We start from the raw sequence: 19,739 nt of genomic DNA on the forward strand, positions 1-19,739 counted from the left end.
CTCAGCCCGCTCCAGACAGTGTAAGCTACCTGCTGAAGATAGGGGACAGATGGAGGGGCACTGCCCAAGGACCAAAGGTCATTCAAAGCTACCCCCAGGCTGGCAGAAATCTGGAGGTCTCAGTGCAATGTGGATCGGCTCTGAGGTTGGCTCACAGGGCATGTCTAGAGCAGCAATCAGCTTGCTATGCTCAAGCAGTGTCTCAAAGCTGCATTGCACTGCTGGGAGTGAGGTGGGGATCCCTCATTATACAGAGGGGGAGGACTTGCATTTAACCTCATGCAGTTGTGCAGGCATGTGTGTGCGTGTGCAGGGGCTGCACCTGCAGCTCTGAGAACTGGTCCCAGCTGCCTTGTCCTAGCTCTCAAAGTCCATCACAGAGCCAGGAATAGAATCCAGGGAGCTGGGATCCTGTGGCCAAAGGCCAGGCTGCACTGGGAGTGTATGGCCAAAGGTGGGGCTGGACGGAGGGCAGGGAGCTGGCTTTGACCTGGGAAGTGCTTTGAATTGCACTGAAGAAGGCTCAACAAGTGCCTGTTAGACCATATAGCATGCCCTCCCACCTGCACATGTTGCCTCTGCTGCCAGGATTCGCTTCAGAACCATTAAATTGTGCCCCAACAATATAAAAAGTTATGAGTTGCCTCTGTAGCAATCCTCATATTTCTGACCTTTTGGTGTGAACCCTGGTAGAAATCTTGGGGGTACGTGACCCCGGGTGCCTGCCCCATAGTTGCCTCTGGCTGTTAGCAACAACTTCTATATTTGTTTCAGCATACCTGGGTTAATTGTTGGATACTTGGTTGGACCTTTAAGGCAATTTACCCTTGGTACTTTAAATCTACCTCTAATATTATGTTTCCTTGTTCTAAGTAAATTGCCTACTAAAGTAAATTAGATAGATATTAATCCAGATTGTAGTTTCATACAATCATTTTTGTATTTTGAAGTTATATAAATATTTTCTATGAGAATAATTATTAAATGGCTTGTGTTTAGAGGAAGGATCAAATTAATTGTGTTGTTCTCTTTACCTTAATCTAATGGTTAATTTAGCTACACTATCATCCCCTTTGAAAATCCTTTTAAAAGCAAAAAAAAAAGGTATGGTAGGGAATCAAGCCTTTTCCATGGATAATAGATTTTAAAATTTATGGTATTTTAAACTCACTCTCGCTCATCTAGCTGTGGTCACTTTTTCTTGGCATTGATAAGGTCATTTTTCGCTTTCTGTTTTTAAGGCAGATATTTTACGCTTCCAATTTTGCTTTAATTGAAAGTACAATTTTAAAGTTCACATGGGCAAAAAAGCATTTACTATTTTAAATGCTGTCTAGGAGCATAATGCTTGCACATTTTAAAAAACTGTTCTGTTCCAATCCCTAGCCAGAAAAAATATTGGACTAACAGCAGTTTCAGTAAAGGTTTACTTGCTGGTAGTCTGAACTTTCTAAAAGGAACCAGATTTTTGCCTTTTTAATAAAAATAAATTAGTCCAATCTTAAGTAAAGCCTGGTGAAAGTTTAGATGCTGCTATTAAGGGAAATAAATAAACTTGATGCCTTTAGAAGGCACCTGATGGTCTCCTGTGGCTCTTTGTGTGTGTGTGTACAATCTACTTTAATCCTTTATAGATAGATAGATACTTTCAAAAAGCCTTTTGTATTTTTAAATTTATTGAAATAAGGTACAGTTAGGGTAAATGTTGATCATACAGTCCCTTTACCCCTATATTATTGGCCTGTCACTTCTGCCCTTTTTTCAGTCTGCATCTTTTCTCTAGCTGTCTGCACACTGTGGGTTACTGATTTTATTTAGATAATCATTACTAGAAATATCAGCTTGCATCCAAAGCCCAAAAAAAGTCTCAGTCCTAGACCTGGAACGTAGCTGTGCTAAAGCGACAGCAACGTTTGTAATGGGATAAAGCTGCACCGAGGTGAATCCACATCCTCATCCCCAGAGCTATGCCCCTAAGCAGGGATGTACTAAATCCCTCTTCCTGTGACTTTGGTATACCCCCAGCTGGCCCCTTGTGGTGAATTGTAGGTGGGCCAAGATAAATACAGGGGCTGAAACGTAGCTCCTCTGTCCCGAGCGGCATTAAATCTCTAGTTTATAACCTGGGTCCTAAACCGCTGGAGCCTGGCAAATTACAGGTGGTTAGTGAGGCTGTGCAGCCTCGTGGCCCCGCTCCAACCCTGGGTAGCTACAAGAGAGAGTTCCGAAGCGAGCAGCTCAACCAAGAAAGGCGCGGGACGGGGTGACATAGATAAGTGACCTGCCGGGCAAGAGGTTCACGCGGTAACAGCCAGAACTCGTGGCAGTGTCTAGTCTTCCCCCCCCCGCACTGGTGTGGAGATGGCGGCTTCCAGCCCACCCCACCGCGCAGCGAGAGAGCTGGCTGCATGCGCACGCCCCCTAGAGGGCACTACGAGACGCGGAAGGGGAGGGAAGGACACCAGCTCTTCCCCCCCCCCCCCGTAAGCCGCATGCGCACCTCGCCCCGTCCCGCCCGCTGGGAGAGAGGTGCTTGCGGCCGCGCGCGCTGCGGAGCTACCGCAGCTCGCGCTCAGCCCGCTGATGGCCAAGCGGCACGCGGAGCCGTTAGTGTGTCACGTGCCCTGGAAGCGTTGTCTGCCCGAACCGCCTCCGTTGCTCCGCGTGCCCGGGAGGCGCCTGCGGGACGGCCCCGAGCTGCGGAGCCCCGGCAAGAAGCGGAAACTGGAGGAGACCGAGGCGCCTCCGGGGAAGCGGCCTGGGCTCAGAGGCAACAGGCCCGGGAGGGAGCCCGGAGACCCCGCCAGCCCGGGAGGGAGGAGGCGGCAGCAGCGCGGGGGGGACGTAGGGCCCCGGCCGGAACAGGCGGTGCGGGCAGGCGGCCTGGATCCTCTGGGGGAAGAGCGGGGACCCGAGGAGGTAAAGGCCGGGGCGGCGGAGAGGTCATGCTGATGGGGGTGGATCGGCTGTTAGGGCTTCGAGGGGGTCCTAGCCTGCAGACCGGGCTTGGTTCCGGCGGTTCAGGGCCCCTGTGCCAGGCGCTGGAGGCGCTGAGGGGAAAGGCGGGGTGGGAGAGACTCGGACACACATAGCTCCGCTGGGGGTGTCCCGCGTGGGTAACAGCCCGGTAAAGTCAGTGCAGAAAGCCCAGCGTGGCCCTCTTCCCCCCCTGCCCCTCCCTAGCTGCTCTCTTCCCAACAAACTCTCTTTTGTGGCTACAGAAGGCACTTGCCATTCACGGGGTATGGCCAAACAAGCGTTGGGCTTATCTGAAACACCTGGGGGTTGTTCGCTGTCCAGATACAGCTGTTCCTCCCAGCTACTTCTGTGGAAATCTTGTTTGAAGGTTGAGCATGATCATCTCTGCTTTTTAACAAAACATCTTTTGTAGCTGGATCAAGTGAGTGTTTTCCTACATGGATGATTCTTCCGCTGGGCAATATATAAAGGTTATTTGCATCAGTCTCTAACCACAAAACCGTAGGTGCTTGAAGTAGTTTCCATGCATGGTTTACAGTTAGGTTCAATGGCTCTCAGCAGCCCCACTATACAAATTGTTCCACCGCCGCTGCACAAAACTTACTGGTTTAACACAGTGCACAGACTTCACTTGAATTTTAAACTAGATAAGATACTTTACTCCGTATTTCTAAGTTTTCTGTGTAGCTTGTGCCTCCTGTAAATGGAGTCTTCCATGGGTTACACATGCCTCCTTCAGGGGTCTTTCATCTCACAAGTCCTTGTAGTGTTCCACTATCACCACTCTCCTCTCTGTAGTACTCGTTCTCCAGGCAGAACGTAAAACTGAACTTTTCCTGAACACATGACAGTTTAGTTTGACTTCACTTCACCATTGGAATACATACAAGGAGGATTCCATGTTAATGGCTGACATTGTTTCTAGATTATTAAATCCACAGAGTTCAGGTTTCTCAGAGACAAATTTTTCATTGAAATTTTTCCCTGGCACAGCTGTTCTTTGCAGTGCTGCCAGAGTGACCCACTTGAAGCAACTGGTCCAGTGGGAATTTGTCACAAATAAGTATCAGTTCAATTATTATTATTATTATTATAAAAGTAAAATTTGCAGATCTGTGATACTGCCCATTATATTCAATATTATAGGGGAAAAGTACATACTTCTAATGTGTTGCACATCTTTAAACCTGTTGTGAGGCAGAAAAATAAATGCATATTTTCAAAATAAAACTAACTGGCAATGATAGGCAAGAATTCTACAACACTTAACTTTTGTTGAAGGAAATTCCTGAATAAAACAACTGTAAAACCTCCTCCCCAAGTATAAGTTATAGAAGCTGGGGTAGAAAAGATCTATTAGTTCATCTCCCTGCCAACTTAGCTGTTTTAACTGAAAATAGAAGCCTTGACCAAATTAATGGGGTGTTCTTGGAGACTTAGTATTTTTGAAAATCTGACCGATTATAGACTTAAGACCCTAGTTTTAGGTACCCATTTTTTAAAATCTGGGTCCTTGAAGACATAACTATGTTCAACTGACAGCTGTGTTGGGCTTTCTGCTTTCCACATACAGTATCATGTTCTCTTCTCCTGCTCCTCTTTCTTTTCCTCATGGTCAGAAATGTACATATGAAATTTGTAGAATTATCCCAAAAATGAAGTGAGGAAGGATTTTTCAAATCCAATGGAAAACCCATACTAGGCCATGCTTCATTCAAGAACATATCCCTGTTTGGAAGGAGAAAAGACAGACTCCTTCCTCCATTGAGTATTTTGATAGCACAAGTTGGTTTAAGGATTTGTATTGGAAATGTTGAGTTCATTATTTATCTCTGTTTTTACCTTAAGTCAGGGTAATTGTAATTACTAATTGTAATGATGTAAACCTTTTTTCCTGTATAGAAGACTGTAAACATACCTTGTTCTGTCTTACTAAGGAGATAGATACAACTTGCTGAAAATAATTCTGCAGAAAGATTTTTAAATTTCTGTTTTTAAAGTATCTTTTGGGCTATATGTTGACAAATAAGTCTTGACAAATTTACTAGTTTCTGTAAACTCTGCTTAGGGTGCTTCTTTTTTGATATCCTCTAGTTTCAAATTTATCAGATGTACACACTCCTGAAGAAGTGGAGTTTTCTGATAACAGAGCTACTTGATTACTCTACCCCTCTAACCTGTTTGTTAGGGGTTCAGCAAACCACTAAGTCTATCATTGATGTTTCTAGTGCTCATAGCTCTCCCAAACAGCCGCATAATGAAATTGACATTATTCACAATTTTATTGCTTTCTATAGATGTCATAATAACAGTAGCAAAACGGACCGGAATCTTTTTTAATTTCATGCTGCTGATTGGCAAAGCTGTGAATAACTGCATTTGTCCTAGAGCTGACTGTTTGCAGGCTCAAGAAGACAGCATCGTTTATCTCATTTGGGAGTTTATCTTTGTACTGGTGGAGTTAGAATAATCAGTCTTTTAAAACGAAAGATTAAATTCTGTAGATGTTGATGGTTTAAGGCCTTTAGGCTTTCCGCTTACCCTTGACAAGTGGTTTTCAAAGGCCTGTTTTGAAAATATTCCAAGGTTATACAAAAGATCTTACCCTTCCCACACATTCTTTTTGCTAGCGTTTGGCACTTGCAGCGATCTTTTGTGGTCTGAAGTTATCTTTTCTTTGGCAGTCTAGGTTGTGCATGATACAAAGGGACTCTTTCTCTTTATGTTTATTTTTTCCTTTAGGTAAATAAGCTGAGGTCCTGATCCTACATCATCTTACACACATGCTTAAAGTTAAGCACATGAGTGGTCTTTGCACTGGGGCCCTATATTGTAACCACTTGGGAACAGGGATTGTCTGCTATATGGTTGTACAGTTCCTAGCACAATTGTACCCTAACTTGTTTGAAGCCTCTAGAAGCTTCAGCAATGTAAATCGTTACTTTTTATTTGCATCATTGATACTATGCAATATAAAAATATAAATTTGAAAGATTTTAATGCATATAATCCTCTATATTAATGTAATTTTGTCTTTATTTTAATTAAAATGTAAATAGCCTTTCTGTCTCTATGGTACTACATTCTCCTACTGCTTGTGGCACAGGCATCTAACTTATGGGCATACTATGCTGTTTTAGTCTGTCTCCAAAGATCTTGTATAAATTAAAAACACAATTTGTGATAGTAAAGCACTACAGTGCCTAGCATAATGGTGTTCTGGTCCTTGACTAGAGTTCCTAGGCACTATGGTAATACAAATAGTAAATAATAATGATGATAAAGTGCTGTTAGCTGAAAACATAGTGCATTTTTGCACATGTATGCAGATGTAGGCTTTGCAAAATGGCTAGAGATCTTCATAAAAGCTGCATGTTGGGTTCAAACACTTAATACTATGACACCAAATGACTGCCTGATAATTCTATGTAATTATTTGATCACATTTTTTTCTTCTACTGCAGAGCCAGCAGAGGGTGCAAAATTTTAATTCAAAAGCCATGTCTACACTGAATGATGCCAATTCCGTAGTTAGAAATACCATATTAATTTCAGACTCCAATAGAAGTGGAAAGAATTGTTTCAAGATTCTGAGTATTAGAAACAATACAGTAAAACAAAATTATACAGAAATACATGTCATTTTAAGTTGTGACAGGAGTAATTGTTTTGGCTTAGTCCCTTAGTGTAGGAAGGATTCATGAGTCTGGAAGAGCAACTTTTATACATAACAAATATTTTATATATTCCACAATGGATGACTTGGAGGTTTACTTATGTTCCCTTTTTATGGTCTGTGTTTCTTCAACAGAAACAGTCTTTGCTTGGAGTGTCTCACTCCATTAACTTTAGTGCTGCTTATTTGAGTAATGATCTCTGGCTAAAAACAGATAGAAGATTTGCCAGCAGAAGGAGGAAAAAGCAGTTTAGTAACAAATCTGTCTGCAGAGTTTCAGAGTAGCAGCCGTGTTAGTCTGTATTCGCAAAAAGAAAAGGAGTACTTGTGGCACCTTAGAGACTAACAAATTTATTAGAGCATAAGCTTTCGTGAGCTACAGCTCACTTCATCGGATGCATTGGGTGGAAAAAACAGAGGAGAGATTTATATACACACACACAGAGAACATGAAACAATGGGTTTATCATACACACTGTAAGGAGAGTGATCACTTAAGATAAGCCATCACCCACAGCGGGGGGGGGGGGGGGGAGGAGGAAAACCTTTCATGGTGACAAGCAGGTAGGCTAATTCCAGCAGTTAACATAAGGTGCCACAAGTACTCCTTTTCTTTTTAAGAATATCAGAGGAACAGTGGGGGGTGGGGTGGGAGGGAGAAATACCATGGGGAAATAGTTTTACTTTGTGTAATGACTCATCCATTCCCAGTCTCTATTCAAGCCTAAGTTAATTGTATCCAGTTTGCAAATTAATTCCAATTCAGCAGTCTCTCGTTGGAGTCTGTTTTTGAAGCTTTTTTGTTGAAGGCTCGTTCACCTGCGCATCTACCAATGTGATATATGCCATCATGTGCCAGCAATGCCCCTCTGCCATGTACATTGGCCAAACTGGACAGTCTCTACGTAAAAGAATGAATGGACACAAATCAGATGTCAAGAATTATAACATTCAAAAACCAGTTGGAGAACACTTCAATCTCTCTGGTCACTCGATCACAGACCTAAGAGTGGCTATACTTCAACAAAAAAGCTTCAAAAACAGACTCCAACGAGAGACTGCTGAATTGGAATTAATTTGCAAACTGGATACAATTAACTTAGGCTTGAATAGAGACTGGGAATGGATGAGTCATTACACAAAGTAAAACTATTTCCCCATGGTATTTCTCCCTCCCACCCCATCCCCCACTGTTCCTCTGATATTCTTGTTAACTGCTGGAATTAGCCTACCTGCTTGTCACCATGAAAGGTTTTCCTCCTTCCCCCCCCCCCCCCCCCCCCCCCGCTGTTGGTGATGGCTTATCTTAAGTGATCACTCTCCTTACAGTGTGTATGATAAACCCATTGTTTCATGTTCTCTGTGTGTGTGTATATAAATCTCTCCTCTGTTTTTTCCACCAAATGCATCCGATGAAGTGAGCTGTAGCTCACGAAAGCTTATGCTCTAATAAATTTGTTAGTCTCTAAGGTGCCACAAGTACTCCTTTTCTGTCTGCAGAGTAAATCAGTAATGAATTTGTTCCAGTCTTATTAGTTGTCATCTGCACAGCTTATCATATATCCTGGTGAAGATTCATTATTAACTTTACTTTGTATTTACATATATGTAGATGTAGAAAGAAAAAATGAACAGAAAATATTAGAAATCTTTCCTAATATTTTGCTTTCACTGTAGCTACCATTCTTTAAATAAATCTACCATAGATGCATTCAGCTCTCTACTGGGAAAATACTTATGATTCTTGTGACTGATAGCACTTATGGAAATGTTCTTGAATGTTCCTTAAGCTAAGAAACATCTCAATTTATCGAAATTGTCCATAGTGTTCGGATATTTTGTGAGAGGCAACAAAGGATGGTTTGTGATGAACAATTTTGATTTGTGTAAAGTTTAAGTGCAGAAACATTGCCTCTTAAATATCATTGCATGCATAAACTGTGAGCTGCAATAGACAAGGTTGTACACAAGATACTCAAAGACAATACAATAGTCCTCAGCAAAAATATTTAAATAATTATGCCAAAAAAGAAGCAAATTATTTGGTTAGGATTGTCCATTATTTTTTAATGTATTACGTTTTCTTAAAACATTTAAGAAAGTAAAATATATAACCCTAAAACCATTTGGGAAATATCTCTTGGCTCAGTTTCTTTTGCAAAGGGGGTTATTCTCTTCTTTCTACTGCAGTGCCATACATTAACATGTTATGTTTTATTTCCAAAGCATGAGGAAGAAATTTGGCAATACAACTCATTCCAGTACTGGAGAGCACCATTACCTGCTATTGATCTGTCTGTCCTTCTGGACTTAGATGGGGAGAACATGACAAATGCAAGAACTACTTCCAGGACTGAAATCATAGAGACTGAAATGGAGACCTGAGTAATTAATTCCTTGTAGCAAATCTATTTTGAGGAGGCTTGTTTCTGTTTGTATTCAGGTTTTTCCTACTTTGACAAAAGTATAACATTATTTTTTCAAATGTCAGAAACATACTTACTCCAATCTGCATAAGTAAGTATGGGTTTGTCTACATTGATTGAAGGGTCATTGTTGGACACTTGCCAATAACTTGGAAAGGTGAATTTACCTATACAGTGAAGAAAAGGCTATTGACACAGTACTGGCAGAAATATTTGAAAAATGGATGTGTAACAATGTGTAGAAAATCAGAATTTATTTCTGGACTTCCATAGCCAGCAAAATGAATAGCTTGGAGCACTACCGGTAGAAGACAAATGCCAAAACATTCCTCCTGCCCTGAACAGAAAGGATGTAGTTGACGTACGTAAAAGTGAGATTTTTATATCATGCACTTATTTAAAAAACTACACCAAAACAACCACCTTTACAATCTTTTCTGATGTTTTTGCTTTAGATGTTGAACAAAAACAAACAAAAATCAGATACAAGTATTTCTATGCAAACCAGAAATGACTATGGTGGGATTTCCTTTTCTGCTGAGAGCTGCCCTAAGTTACTTCACCTTCTCGCTAGTGATAACTTGAATCAGAAGGTGGCTTATGGGTGTATTGTTTTCTTTTTCATGTGCTCAAGTTAGTGCTATTCCCATTCTTTGTTGTCATTAGGTTTAGAGCATTTTGTGGAGTTGAACTGCCTGAGATGTACAAAGATGACAAGAAGAGCCGTGTGAAATGATCAGGCACACTTTTTCAGGGTTGAGTGATTTAGGTCCTGGTCCTGCAAAGACTTGTGCACGTACATAATTTTTCACACCTATGTAGTCCCATTGAATTCATGTGCTGCTGCTGCAGGAATGGGACCTTAGTGCTCATTTTTTTATTTGATACACTTTTGTCACTAATAATTGTCCGAAATTAGATGTCATGTCTTATCGGTAAACTTCGATTTCATGTGATTTGTTTCCAGGTATCCTGGAAATGAGATGTTTTTGTTGGTATCATATCTGCTTTGAGAAGGTTTTTGGTGAATTTTTAAAAAAACTTACTTTGTTAAAGAACAATAAAGTTTTCAATGTATATTTGAGCATTTTTGTACTATATTTAAATTACCCAACTTTTCTTCTGTCTTCAGAATGTTACTCATGTAATTGTAATTTGTTATTGCTTGGATATGTTTGTTTACAGTACTAAGTTGGATGGCCTACTTAGTAAACATTTTGAAAATCCTTTTTAGTGTTTGTACTTTGTCTTCAGTTTTTACACTGTGTGCAGCTTGAATTCATTTTTTTTGTGGTGCTCACAGAGGTGAAGAAAGGGTCTAGACCTGGGCATAGCATGAAGCTTTTGCTGGAAATCTTTCTTATCATGCTGCTTCAGTGTATCCTGGTTCTCTCCTCAGTGTTCCTCTTTGCTGTTCCCGTAACTAAATAGACTTCTTGAACGCAAGGGGCCAGTATTTCTGGATATTTGTCAGATTGTGTTGGTGGTGTTTTTATTTGACTAGACCTCAGTTGCGCTATAGCAAAACAAAATAAATTTCATTTTAATTTGTATGTGATCCTACATCTCCAGAGGTGTATCTAATGCTCTAATCATTGCTACTATATCGAGGTCCATTTTTAAAGCTTTCAGTGTTTGTTTTAACTGTACAATTTTTATTATTTAAATTTTACAGCATCTTGGATTTAAAGGGACACAGTCAACTTTTTTTAAAACACTTTTGTGCGTAATTTTTTAAAAATTATGTGCTTTTCAGTAACACCTATGTGTTTGTTATAACTGAAAGAAGTTAGTAGAAAGTAAGATTTTTCTTTTTTTTCCTAGTTGGTTTATTTTTTGTATTTGATGACATCTTTGTGTGTGGCCAGTCCCCCTATTTCCATAAGTTCTTGTGGTTTATTTACCCAACAGCAAAGTAGAAAAATCATTTTTAAAAATAGGAAAATATTATAAAATCACAGACTCTCAAGGGAGTCAAGTGCAAGCATAATACCTAAAATTACTTTTAATTGATATTTTAAGCTAATATTTCTGGCAGTGTTTCTGTAAAACATGAATAACATGCACATTTACAAAGGTTAGGGTCATACTCCACTACCCAGTTGTTTAGCAGGCTATTGAACCAAACACTGATGAACCAATTACTGTTTCAAAAGGTGCCACAGTTACCTTCAAAATTCCAGGTAAGAAAATGTGAGGTAGAAATATTTAGAATTTTTTTAAAAAAAAAAGTGTGTGTGTGTAATTGAACATCTTACACTACATATGCTGAAAAGGCAAATTTGGTTACGAGTATATCATTCTTTTCTATATATCATCTGTGCAGGGTTCTCACTCCTAGGTCATGTGTTCTTTAGTACAAGACTCAGAACTCTTCTCATTCTCAAGATTAGAACACAAATTATACCCCTTAATGGCTTTTGGGCACAATGCCCCTTTAAGTGTCTAGTTGGCAAAGGAGTTTTTATTTATTTATTTTTTTAGAAGGGCATGCACAACATTATCAAAAACCTTACTAAAGTAAAGATATACCACATCTACCACTTCCCTCCTACCCCAAAGACTTGTTACCCTGTCAAAGAAAGCTATTAGGTTGGTTTGACACAATTTGTTCTTGATAAATCCGTGCTAACTTGTTACTTATCTTTTAGGTGTTTACAAATTGATTGCTTGATTATTTTCTCCATTATCTTTCCAGGTACTGAAGTTAAGCTGACTGGTCTTGTCCTTATTTCTTTTTTTTTTTTTTATAGATGGGCACTATATTTGCCATTTTCCAGTTCTCTGGAATCTCTCCAGTCTTCCATGACTTTTCGAAGATAATCACTAATGGCTCAGATATCTCCTCAGAGAGCTCAAAATGTTGTGTGCAGAATTTTTAATTTTTTAGTGCAGAATTCCCCCAAGAGTAAAGCATGGAGAGGATCCCTAGGGTGAGTTTGTGGGGGAAGAGGTTGTAGGAAGACACTTATGCTAGGAGCACATTAGCCCATAATTCTTGCGTGTTTTCTTGGAGCATCTGGTATGGCATAGTTAGAGATACTAGACTGGATGAACTACTGGTGTGATAAAGCAATTCTGGTATTCCTTAAGTGATGCTGGTGTCCCCCAGGGGTCTGTACTGGGCCCAGTCCTATTTAACATATTCATAAACGATCTGAAAAAAGTGGTAAACAGTGGGGTGGCAAAATTTGCAAATGATACAAAACTACTCAAGATAGTGAAGACCCAGGCAGAGTGCAAAGAGCTACAAAAGGATCTCTCAAAACGGGGTGACGGGGCAACAAAATGACAGATGAAATTCAGTGTTGATAAATACAAAGTAATGAATATGGGAAAACATAATCCCAACTGTACATATAAAATGATGGGGTCTAAATTAGCTGATAACATTTAAGAAAGACATCTTGGAGTCATTGTGAATAGTTCTCTGAGAACATCCACTCAATGTGCAGCGAGTCAAAAAAGCGAACAGAATGTTGGGAATCCTAAAGAAAGGCATTGATAATAAGACAGAAAATATCATATTGCCTTTATATAAATCCATGGTAAGCTCACACCTTGAATACTGCATGCAGATGTGGTCGCCACATCTCAAAAAATATATATATATATTGGAATTGGAAAATGTTCAGAAAAGGGCAACAAAAATTATTAGGGGTATGGAACGGCTGTCGCATGAAGAGAGATTAATAATACTGGGACTTTTCAGCCTGGAAAAGAGAGGACGAAGGGGGAGATCTGATAGAGGTCTATAAAATCATGACTGGTGTGGAGAAAGTAAATAAGGAAGTGTTATTTTCTCCTTGTCATAACACATGAATTAGGGGTCATCGAATGAAATTAATAGGCAGCAGGTTTAAAACAAACAAAAGGAAGTATTTTTTTTCGCACAATGCACAGTCAACCTGTGGAACTGTTTGCCAGAGGATGTTGTGAAGACCAAGACTACAACGGTTCAAAAAAGAACTCAATAAATTCATGGAGAATAGCTCCATCAATGGCTATTATCTAGGATGGGCTGGGATGGTGTCCCTGGCCTCTGTTTGCCAGAAGCTGGGAATGGGTGACTGGATGGATCACTTGATGATTACCTGTTCTGATCATTATCTATGGGGCACCTGGCATTGGCCACTGTCAGAAGACAGGATACTGGGTTAGTTGGACCTTTGGTCTGACCCAGTATGGCCGTTCTTATGATGCTAAATAACTTTTAGACCAACCTGTACATTTGGCTGGGTTAATTATTTCAGAGCATACAGTTATAACCTTGAAACTGTAGGTGGCAGTGTACATACACAATAAACTATTGTAAAACAGAACATTTTGTTTTCATTGGAATGTTATCCTGAACTGTTGCTGAAAATCCAAGCAAGTGACATTGTGAATGTTAATCATTTATTTAGTGTGATTCACAACTGAAAGCAGATGAAGGCACAAGTTCCTGATTACAAGGTAACACAAGCTCTTCAATTTCATTACAATAAAAACAGCTCACCGGAGTTTTCACAGTCGATCACCCTGTTCCTCTCTCGGAAAGCTTTTCAATTTAAGCACATGGAAATTTGTAGTAATTATTTCTTAGCACTGTTTCCATTAACTGCAATTGCAAAGTAAGCTTTATCTGATTGTGTGGTGTATGGAAACTTCAGTCTAAAATTCAGTGGCTGAAGGCTACATGAAGTTTATTCATTAGTCATAGGGATGAAGAAGGTAAGTATGTTAACTCATAAGAATGAGGGTTATTGTTAGGGGCAATATTTAAGAATTTGTATACAGATAACTGGCATTTAAAATGTATGATGAAATTTCTAATGTGTTCTTACTGTTTTAATGAATGATTCTGCCTTTCAGTAACTAGTGAAAACAAGAATATGTTTGCTTCATTGAAATGATCTTGAATTTAAAGTGCATATTTTATTATGGGATTTGATTTCAATACAGTAAGCTATGCAGTTTTTAATCATCAGTGTTTTTCTTTAAGTGAACTGTTCTGTTAAGATGAAGGTGATTTGAGCACTTCTGTGCAATGAAATGGTATTCAATGGTAACAAAAGTACTTAAAACCAGTCTTCCTAGATTAAACCCATGCAGATCATTCCAAAGTGTTATGGACTGTTTCTTGTCTGAAGTAAAAACAGTTTCCTTAATGCTATTTATTGCTAGCATCTGAAAAACTGGAAAATTGTTTTCTGATAATATCATTTCATAGTTGAGACTGTATGGGCAATCGGACAGATTACCTTTGGATTTTCTTGGAATGACTGTGAACTGATGAAAATGGGAACAGAGGCTTGTGAAGTACCTCTTTTTTTGTTTGTTTGTTTTTTTGTTTTATGATGACAGAATTTTTTAGGGATCTGATTTGAATATGGTGGAAACAAAACTGCATGAGAAATATGAGGCTGTGAAGAGGAAACTAAAAGAAAAAGTTGTGGCCTCAATGAAAACTTGAAGGAAAATGTTAGTTATCTCTGGTTTTTATATATAGGACCATATAACTTTTACACAATATGACACCACACACAGCTGAGTTTTGTAATACCCTTGATTGGAACAATGCATAATATGCTTCTAATTACATTGAAACATGTAAAATTTAGTCTCATAGGATCAAACCTTAAGTGTCAAACCTCCTGTTTCTTTATAAAGGGAAAGTGCTGAGTGTATTTCCTTTGTGACCTTTTATAGTCCAGATTCTGCAATTTTTTTGTTAGTTTGTTTCCTCTTCCTTTTCTTCTTGGGATCTCAAACAGATACATTTTGCTTCTGATTATATAAATGCTGTACACATTAATTTGATAAACAGATATAGACTAAATGCCACAGTTTTACAATTGTCGCTTGTAAATCACAGTATATTTTGACCAGACAGTATCATAAAATCTTGCTACTATGCTCATATAACAGAGTTGTTCATGTGCTTTTTAAGTACTAATTTTTATGAACGTTGGAAAACCTTCTGTGGTTAAATGGTGTAGCACTATGCTTCAGAGAAAACTTTGTATTTCTTTATATATAACACATAATTTAAGGAGGAATGAATGGCATGAAGGAAGAAAATGTACAGCTTTTTTTCTTATAATCAGGTGTATCAAACTCATTCAATGTTGACAGCCAAATTGTACTTTCAGTTGCACTCTATAGTGACACCCTGAAGGCAAGGTGCAGGGGCCAGTGCAAACTCCCCTTCCCCCCCAAAATAAAACCTCTTAAAATGAATAATATCCAAACTGAAGTGACTTAAAAAAATTAGCTTGAATTGGAACCCAAATAGTAAAATGCCTTAGTCACAAGCAAAATGATTGCATGGTGTAACTATAAGGTAAGGTATAGATTTTTTTGATGCCTGAAATGTGCATTATCATCCTTTAATATACGGAGGTGGTGGTTTGAATTGGTTGGTTGGGTTTTTTGTTTTTGTTTTTTTGCCCTTCAATTACTGATAACTCTCTCAATCTTACCTCATTTTACGTAGTAGGATTTTTTTGTTTTCCCCCCACTTTTGTTTGTGAATATGTGCATTCAGACTCCCCGTTAATGAAAGGCAAAATGTTTCTTATTTTTAAGACCTGATTTTCAAGGTCTGTGTTTCTTCTGTATTGTTCTACTATAAGAGATAGAAATAGCATCAGTTTTTGCAGGGGAAATGCAGTTTTCTAATTTAGAGCTCAATTCTGCAGACATTAAAAGAGTAGTACTTTACTGCCTTGAGACTTAGACACTAAAATGGTGACTTCAATAGGGCAGTCCACAGTATTAAACACTAAGTTTAGTAGTAAGCGTTTGCAGGATTAAGCCCTTAGGACTCAGCAGATAAGTAATCAAGGAGACAGTAATTTCCAATTATTTAAAAAAAATATGTACATCATCTATACATATTTTGTATTTATTTGGGGATGCAAGTTACTTATTTATAAAGATAACTTTTCAGTTCACCTTAGAGAATCAAAATACAAATACTACTAGAGGTCAATACCTGTATTCACATACACAACTAATATGCAAGCACATGACTCCCTTTGACCTGTTTATGGGAGCACCATTTGCACAGCAGAGAGAATTTCACCTGCAGTGTGAGTGTTACAAATTCTATTAAAAAACTGGAAAAAAGAAACTCATCACTTGGCAAAACAGCAATGTTTCAACAGATAATTAATTCAAAATAATTTACAATGGGTTAAATCCTGGCCTCATTAAAATCAGTGGCAAAACTCCATTTAATTTTTGTGGGGCCAGGATTTCACTCAAAGGATTTAATATGTTCCTAAGAGCAGGAAAACTTAAACAGCATTCTCAAAAACAAAGTAGTTGGATTTCTTTTTTGTCAGTGATTGATCCATCTATCTGCCAATTTATCTAAGATAAGTTTTTATGAGATACCACGATTGTGGCAACTGAGCACCTCAAAAAATAAAAAAGTAAATACACAAGACTATAATAGCTTGCTCATTCAGTATCTCAATATCAGGCTCTAAATTGCTTGTAAAATAGTGATGGGGAAGTTGAATTTTGGGGCTTTGTTTTGGTGTTTTTTCCGGTTTTTGATGTATCTTTTTCTGTTCTAGACAGTTTTAACCAAAATTAAATTATTTCCCATTACCTTTATTCTTTGTATTTTTATCAATCTTTGATACAGCTTAAAGTTCATTTTTGTGTTACAGCTGTGGCACAGTTACTAAAACCGAATATTTCTGTGCCACTCAAGAACTAGAAATTAATTGTTACAATATAACCATTGACAACAGGTACAACACAATTAATATGACATCTCATTACTTTAAAATAGACCACTTTGCTCTCCATTCAGCAGGGACTTGAACTTGCAGACTCTGGAGGGCATGATAAATATATTATTATTATTATTATCATTATTTATTATTATTGGAAAATCTTATGTCCACACTTCAGCTCTTTGTATATAGTTGCGTTTCAACTATTCAAGGAATATGGATTTGATCCTACAAGAAACCTAGGTACTAGGAGAGAACCCTTGAAGCTGTACACTATCCCATCTTGCGGAGTTTGATCTTGCAAAGTCTTCCTCCTGCGAGTAAGGATTATTCATTCTCATGAGAATAAGTTTGCAGGATCAGAACCATGGAGAGGTACTAGTACTGTATGTTTATTACAGAAAGGATAGTTGCAGAAAGCAAAGTTCTAAATGTTAAACTTCATTTTGTATAGTTTTAAAACATGGATGGATTGCTCATAAATGGTCTATCCACTGTAGAAATATGTAGTATATATAGCTACCATGCTCCCACTCTCAACCTGTATTATTCCTACACCAGTACCTGTGACCAGAAAAATGTTTCACTTTATTAAGGCCCTGATCCTTCAAATGTGTGTGTACTTAACACACAAATCATTCCATTTAAATCAGTGGGAATACTCAAGTGAGAAAATTTACACACAAGTGCTTGAAGGACTGAAGTATTTGGTCTTTGGGTCTGACTGAATTTATCTAAATCCATATCCCAAGCTGGTGGGACCAAGGTGGCTGTGCCTTTGTGTTCAAGAGTTAAAAGTGGTTTCAAGTTTGCCCTTAAATGTTAGGATTTGCCTGGGCAGCTGTGATCATTTTTAGATAATTTTTATTATTTTTGTAAAGAAACAAATGCAGTTATTTTTTTTAAATGTTTAAATGAATTCCAAAAGATTTTGTAAACTTAAAACACTTTTTTTGAATCTAATAAAACATTAACTTTTAGCTCTAATGACAAATATTGAAAGTGCTACTGATTAGTGTCACAGTTTGGATGGTCCTTAGTTCATGTAGAGATGTCTGGCAGCAGCAACATGTGTTAACTACTGCTGTGTGAAATGAATTTTCAGCTAATACACTTGGTTATATTTACCCCTGCAACATCTAGGTGAACATTAGAACTGATTAAAATTAACTTTAAAAAAGTTCTAGGTATCACAAAGAAAGACAAAGCAAATTCAGGGTTTTTAAAAAAAAAATATATTCCAAATTAGATCTGGGTGTAAATTGAAGAAAAAATTACAAATAAAATATCTGCAGAATTCATATACACAAATATTTTTGAATTATTCACCTGGCTCTATGGCCCTGATTCATCAAAATTCTTAAGCATGTGCTAAGTCTCACTGAAATCAAAGCTCAAGCATTTGCTTTAGTGCTTTACTAAATGAGGGCTTAAACAGTATTTATCAAATAACATAGGGGACAAATTACATTCTGATTAACTTTATTTGACCAGTTCTATCCCTATTCTCACTATAGCAACTTTTTGAATTACATTAAGATTGTGTAATGTATTTTAATAATAACATGGTGTGTGTGTATAAGATATTGCATTATGAAAAGTTTATGAATATAATTACCATTACATATATAAAGTTAATAGACTACTTTTATAGAGTAATGGTGTTAATACTGTTTCCTGGACAAATTTCAATGTGAACATTACAATCTACCTTAAAATTCTACCTGTGGTCTATCTGACTCAAGGCCTAAAGCAGGATCTTTACTAGGATTAAAGATTTTCAAATGACGGTTCATAGATGTAGAGATGAAGAAAGGAACCATACAGGCAATTGTTACCTATAATTATTTCATTCCTCATTCTTGTCTTCATCTCAACCCTTATTCTCAGCCCAAGTACTAAGGAAAAGGTGAAAGAAAGTCAGAGATAGAGACTTGTAAAACCCTATTTCCAAAGTTTGTGTTTGGGGAGGAAGAAACAAAGAAACACGTTGGGAGTTCCCTATGTAGCAGCTTTGCATGTATGTCAGAGTTGGGTGTTGCCTCTTTCAGCACAAAATTAAATATGGACATTCCTATAGTAGATCTTGCCTGGCTAAAGCCAGGCTAGTGAAGTATCCTGGTTTTGAATATTTCCTGAACAGTAGGCTTGATCCATCAGACCAGAGTGGACATAAGTTATGTATGTTCTGGATATGGCATGGAAACAAGTGGATATTGGTTTCCCTACAATCATCTCTGTTTTGAAGAGAAATTCTTATACCCTTAACAAAGCTGGAAAAGAACATCTGCTGTTCTCAAACTTATCTTTTTTGGTTCAGTTGTTCTGGATGATTTAGTTGGGGATTGGTTCTGCTTTGAGCAGGGGGTTGGACTAGATGACCTCCTGAGGTCCCTTCCAACCCTGCTATTCTATGATTCTATGATATCTGGATTGTGGTCAAAAGAAGACACTACACTCAGGCAGAATATCAGAATCCAGGAATGTGCCACTCTGAAGACTTGATTCTAGTGGGTATCAGAGAGCCCCTGGCTAAGCTCACCTATTCTTGTAGATGATGTTGCTGTTAGTAATACCTTACAGATAAGAAATGATACATTGAAGACAAAGGTTGGGTAAATGAGCTCTCTGGTCTGAAGGTGAGTCCCATTGAAATAGGATTGATTGATTGATTTTCTAGGGAAATTGTAATAGGAACATCTCAGTAATTCAGACACAAGGAGATAATGTGGTAAAGAGGTACACTCTACATAGATTCCTGATGATTAACTTGATAGTTAAGTGGTCTCTGAGGATATGTCTACACTGCAATAAACACCTGCAGCTGGCCCATGTCAGTTGACTTAGCTCACAGGGCTCAGGCTGCAGGGCTGTAAAATTGTAGATATTCAGGTATGGGCTGACCCAAAGCCTGAGCTCCAGCCC

The 19,739-nt window shown here is 38.3% G+C and overlaps 1 protein-coding gene across 2 annotated transcripts; it reads left to right on the forward strand.

Annotated features, from left to right (window-relative positions):
• Nucleotides 1-2,298: 2,298 nt before the first annotated feature.
• On the forward strand, nt 2,299-10,310 carry C5H9orf40 (chromosome 5 C9orf40 homolog). Of its 2 annotated transcripts, XR_006281735.1 has the most exons (3): nt 2,299-2,919; nt 3,222-3,400; nt 8,882-9,020. XR_006281735.1 is itself a non-coding variant. In XM_043515326.1 (2 exons), exons 1-2 carry the CDS (start codon nt 2,584-2,586, stop codon nt 9,038-9,040), a joined length of 495 nt encoding a protein of 164 aa, XP_043371261.1. In that variant the 5' UTR covers nt 2,491-2,583; the 3' UTR covers nt 9,041-10,310. The 2 variants fall into 2 exon arrangements, 1 of the variants encoding a protein (XP_043371261.1); XM_043515326.1 differs by lacking the exon at nt 3,222-3,400 and having other exon boundaries at nt 2,491-2,919; nt 8,882-10,310.
• Nucleotides 10,311-19,739: the final 9,429 nt, after the last annotated feature.

The sequence above is a fragment of the Dermochelys coriacea genome, chromosome 5 (genome assembly GCF_009764565.3).
Source record: "Dermochelys coriacea isolate rDerCor1 chromosome 5, rDerCor1.pri.v4, whole genome shotgun sequence".
Classification (NCBI taxonomy): domain Eukaryota; kingdom Metazoa; phylum Chordata; order Testudines; family Dermochelyidae; genus Dermochelys; species Dermochelys coriacea.

What these genes read in the sequence shown, in the direction of transcription:
- C5H9orf40 (XM_043515326.1), top strand. Translation starts at nt 2,584, where the DNA reads ATGGCCAAGCGGCACGCGGAGCCGTTAGTGTGTCACGTGCCCTGGAAG. An exon ending in AAGAGCGGGGACCCGAGGAG is followed by an intron (nt 2,920 to 8,881) that starts GTAAAGGCCGGG and finishes TTATTTCCAAAG; the next exon opens with CATGAGGAAGAAATTTGGCA.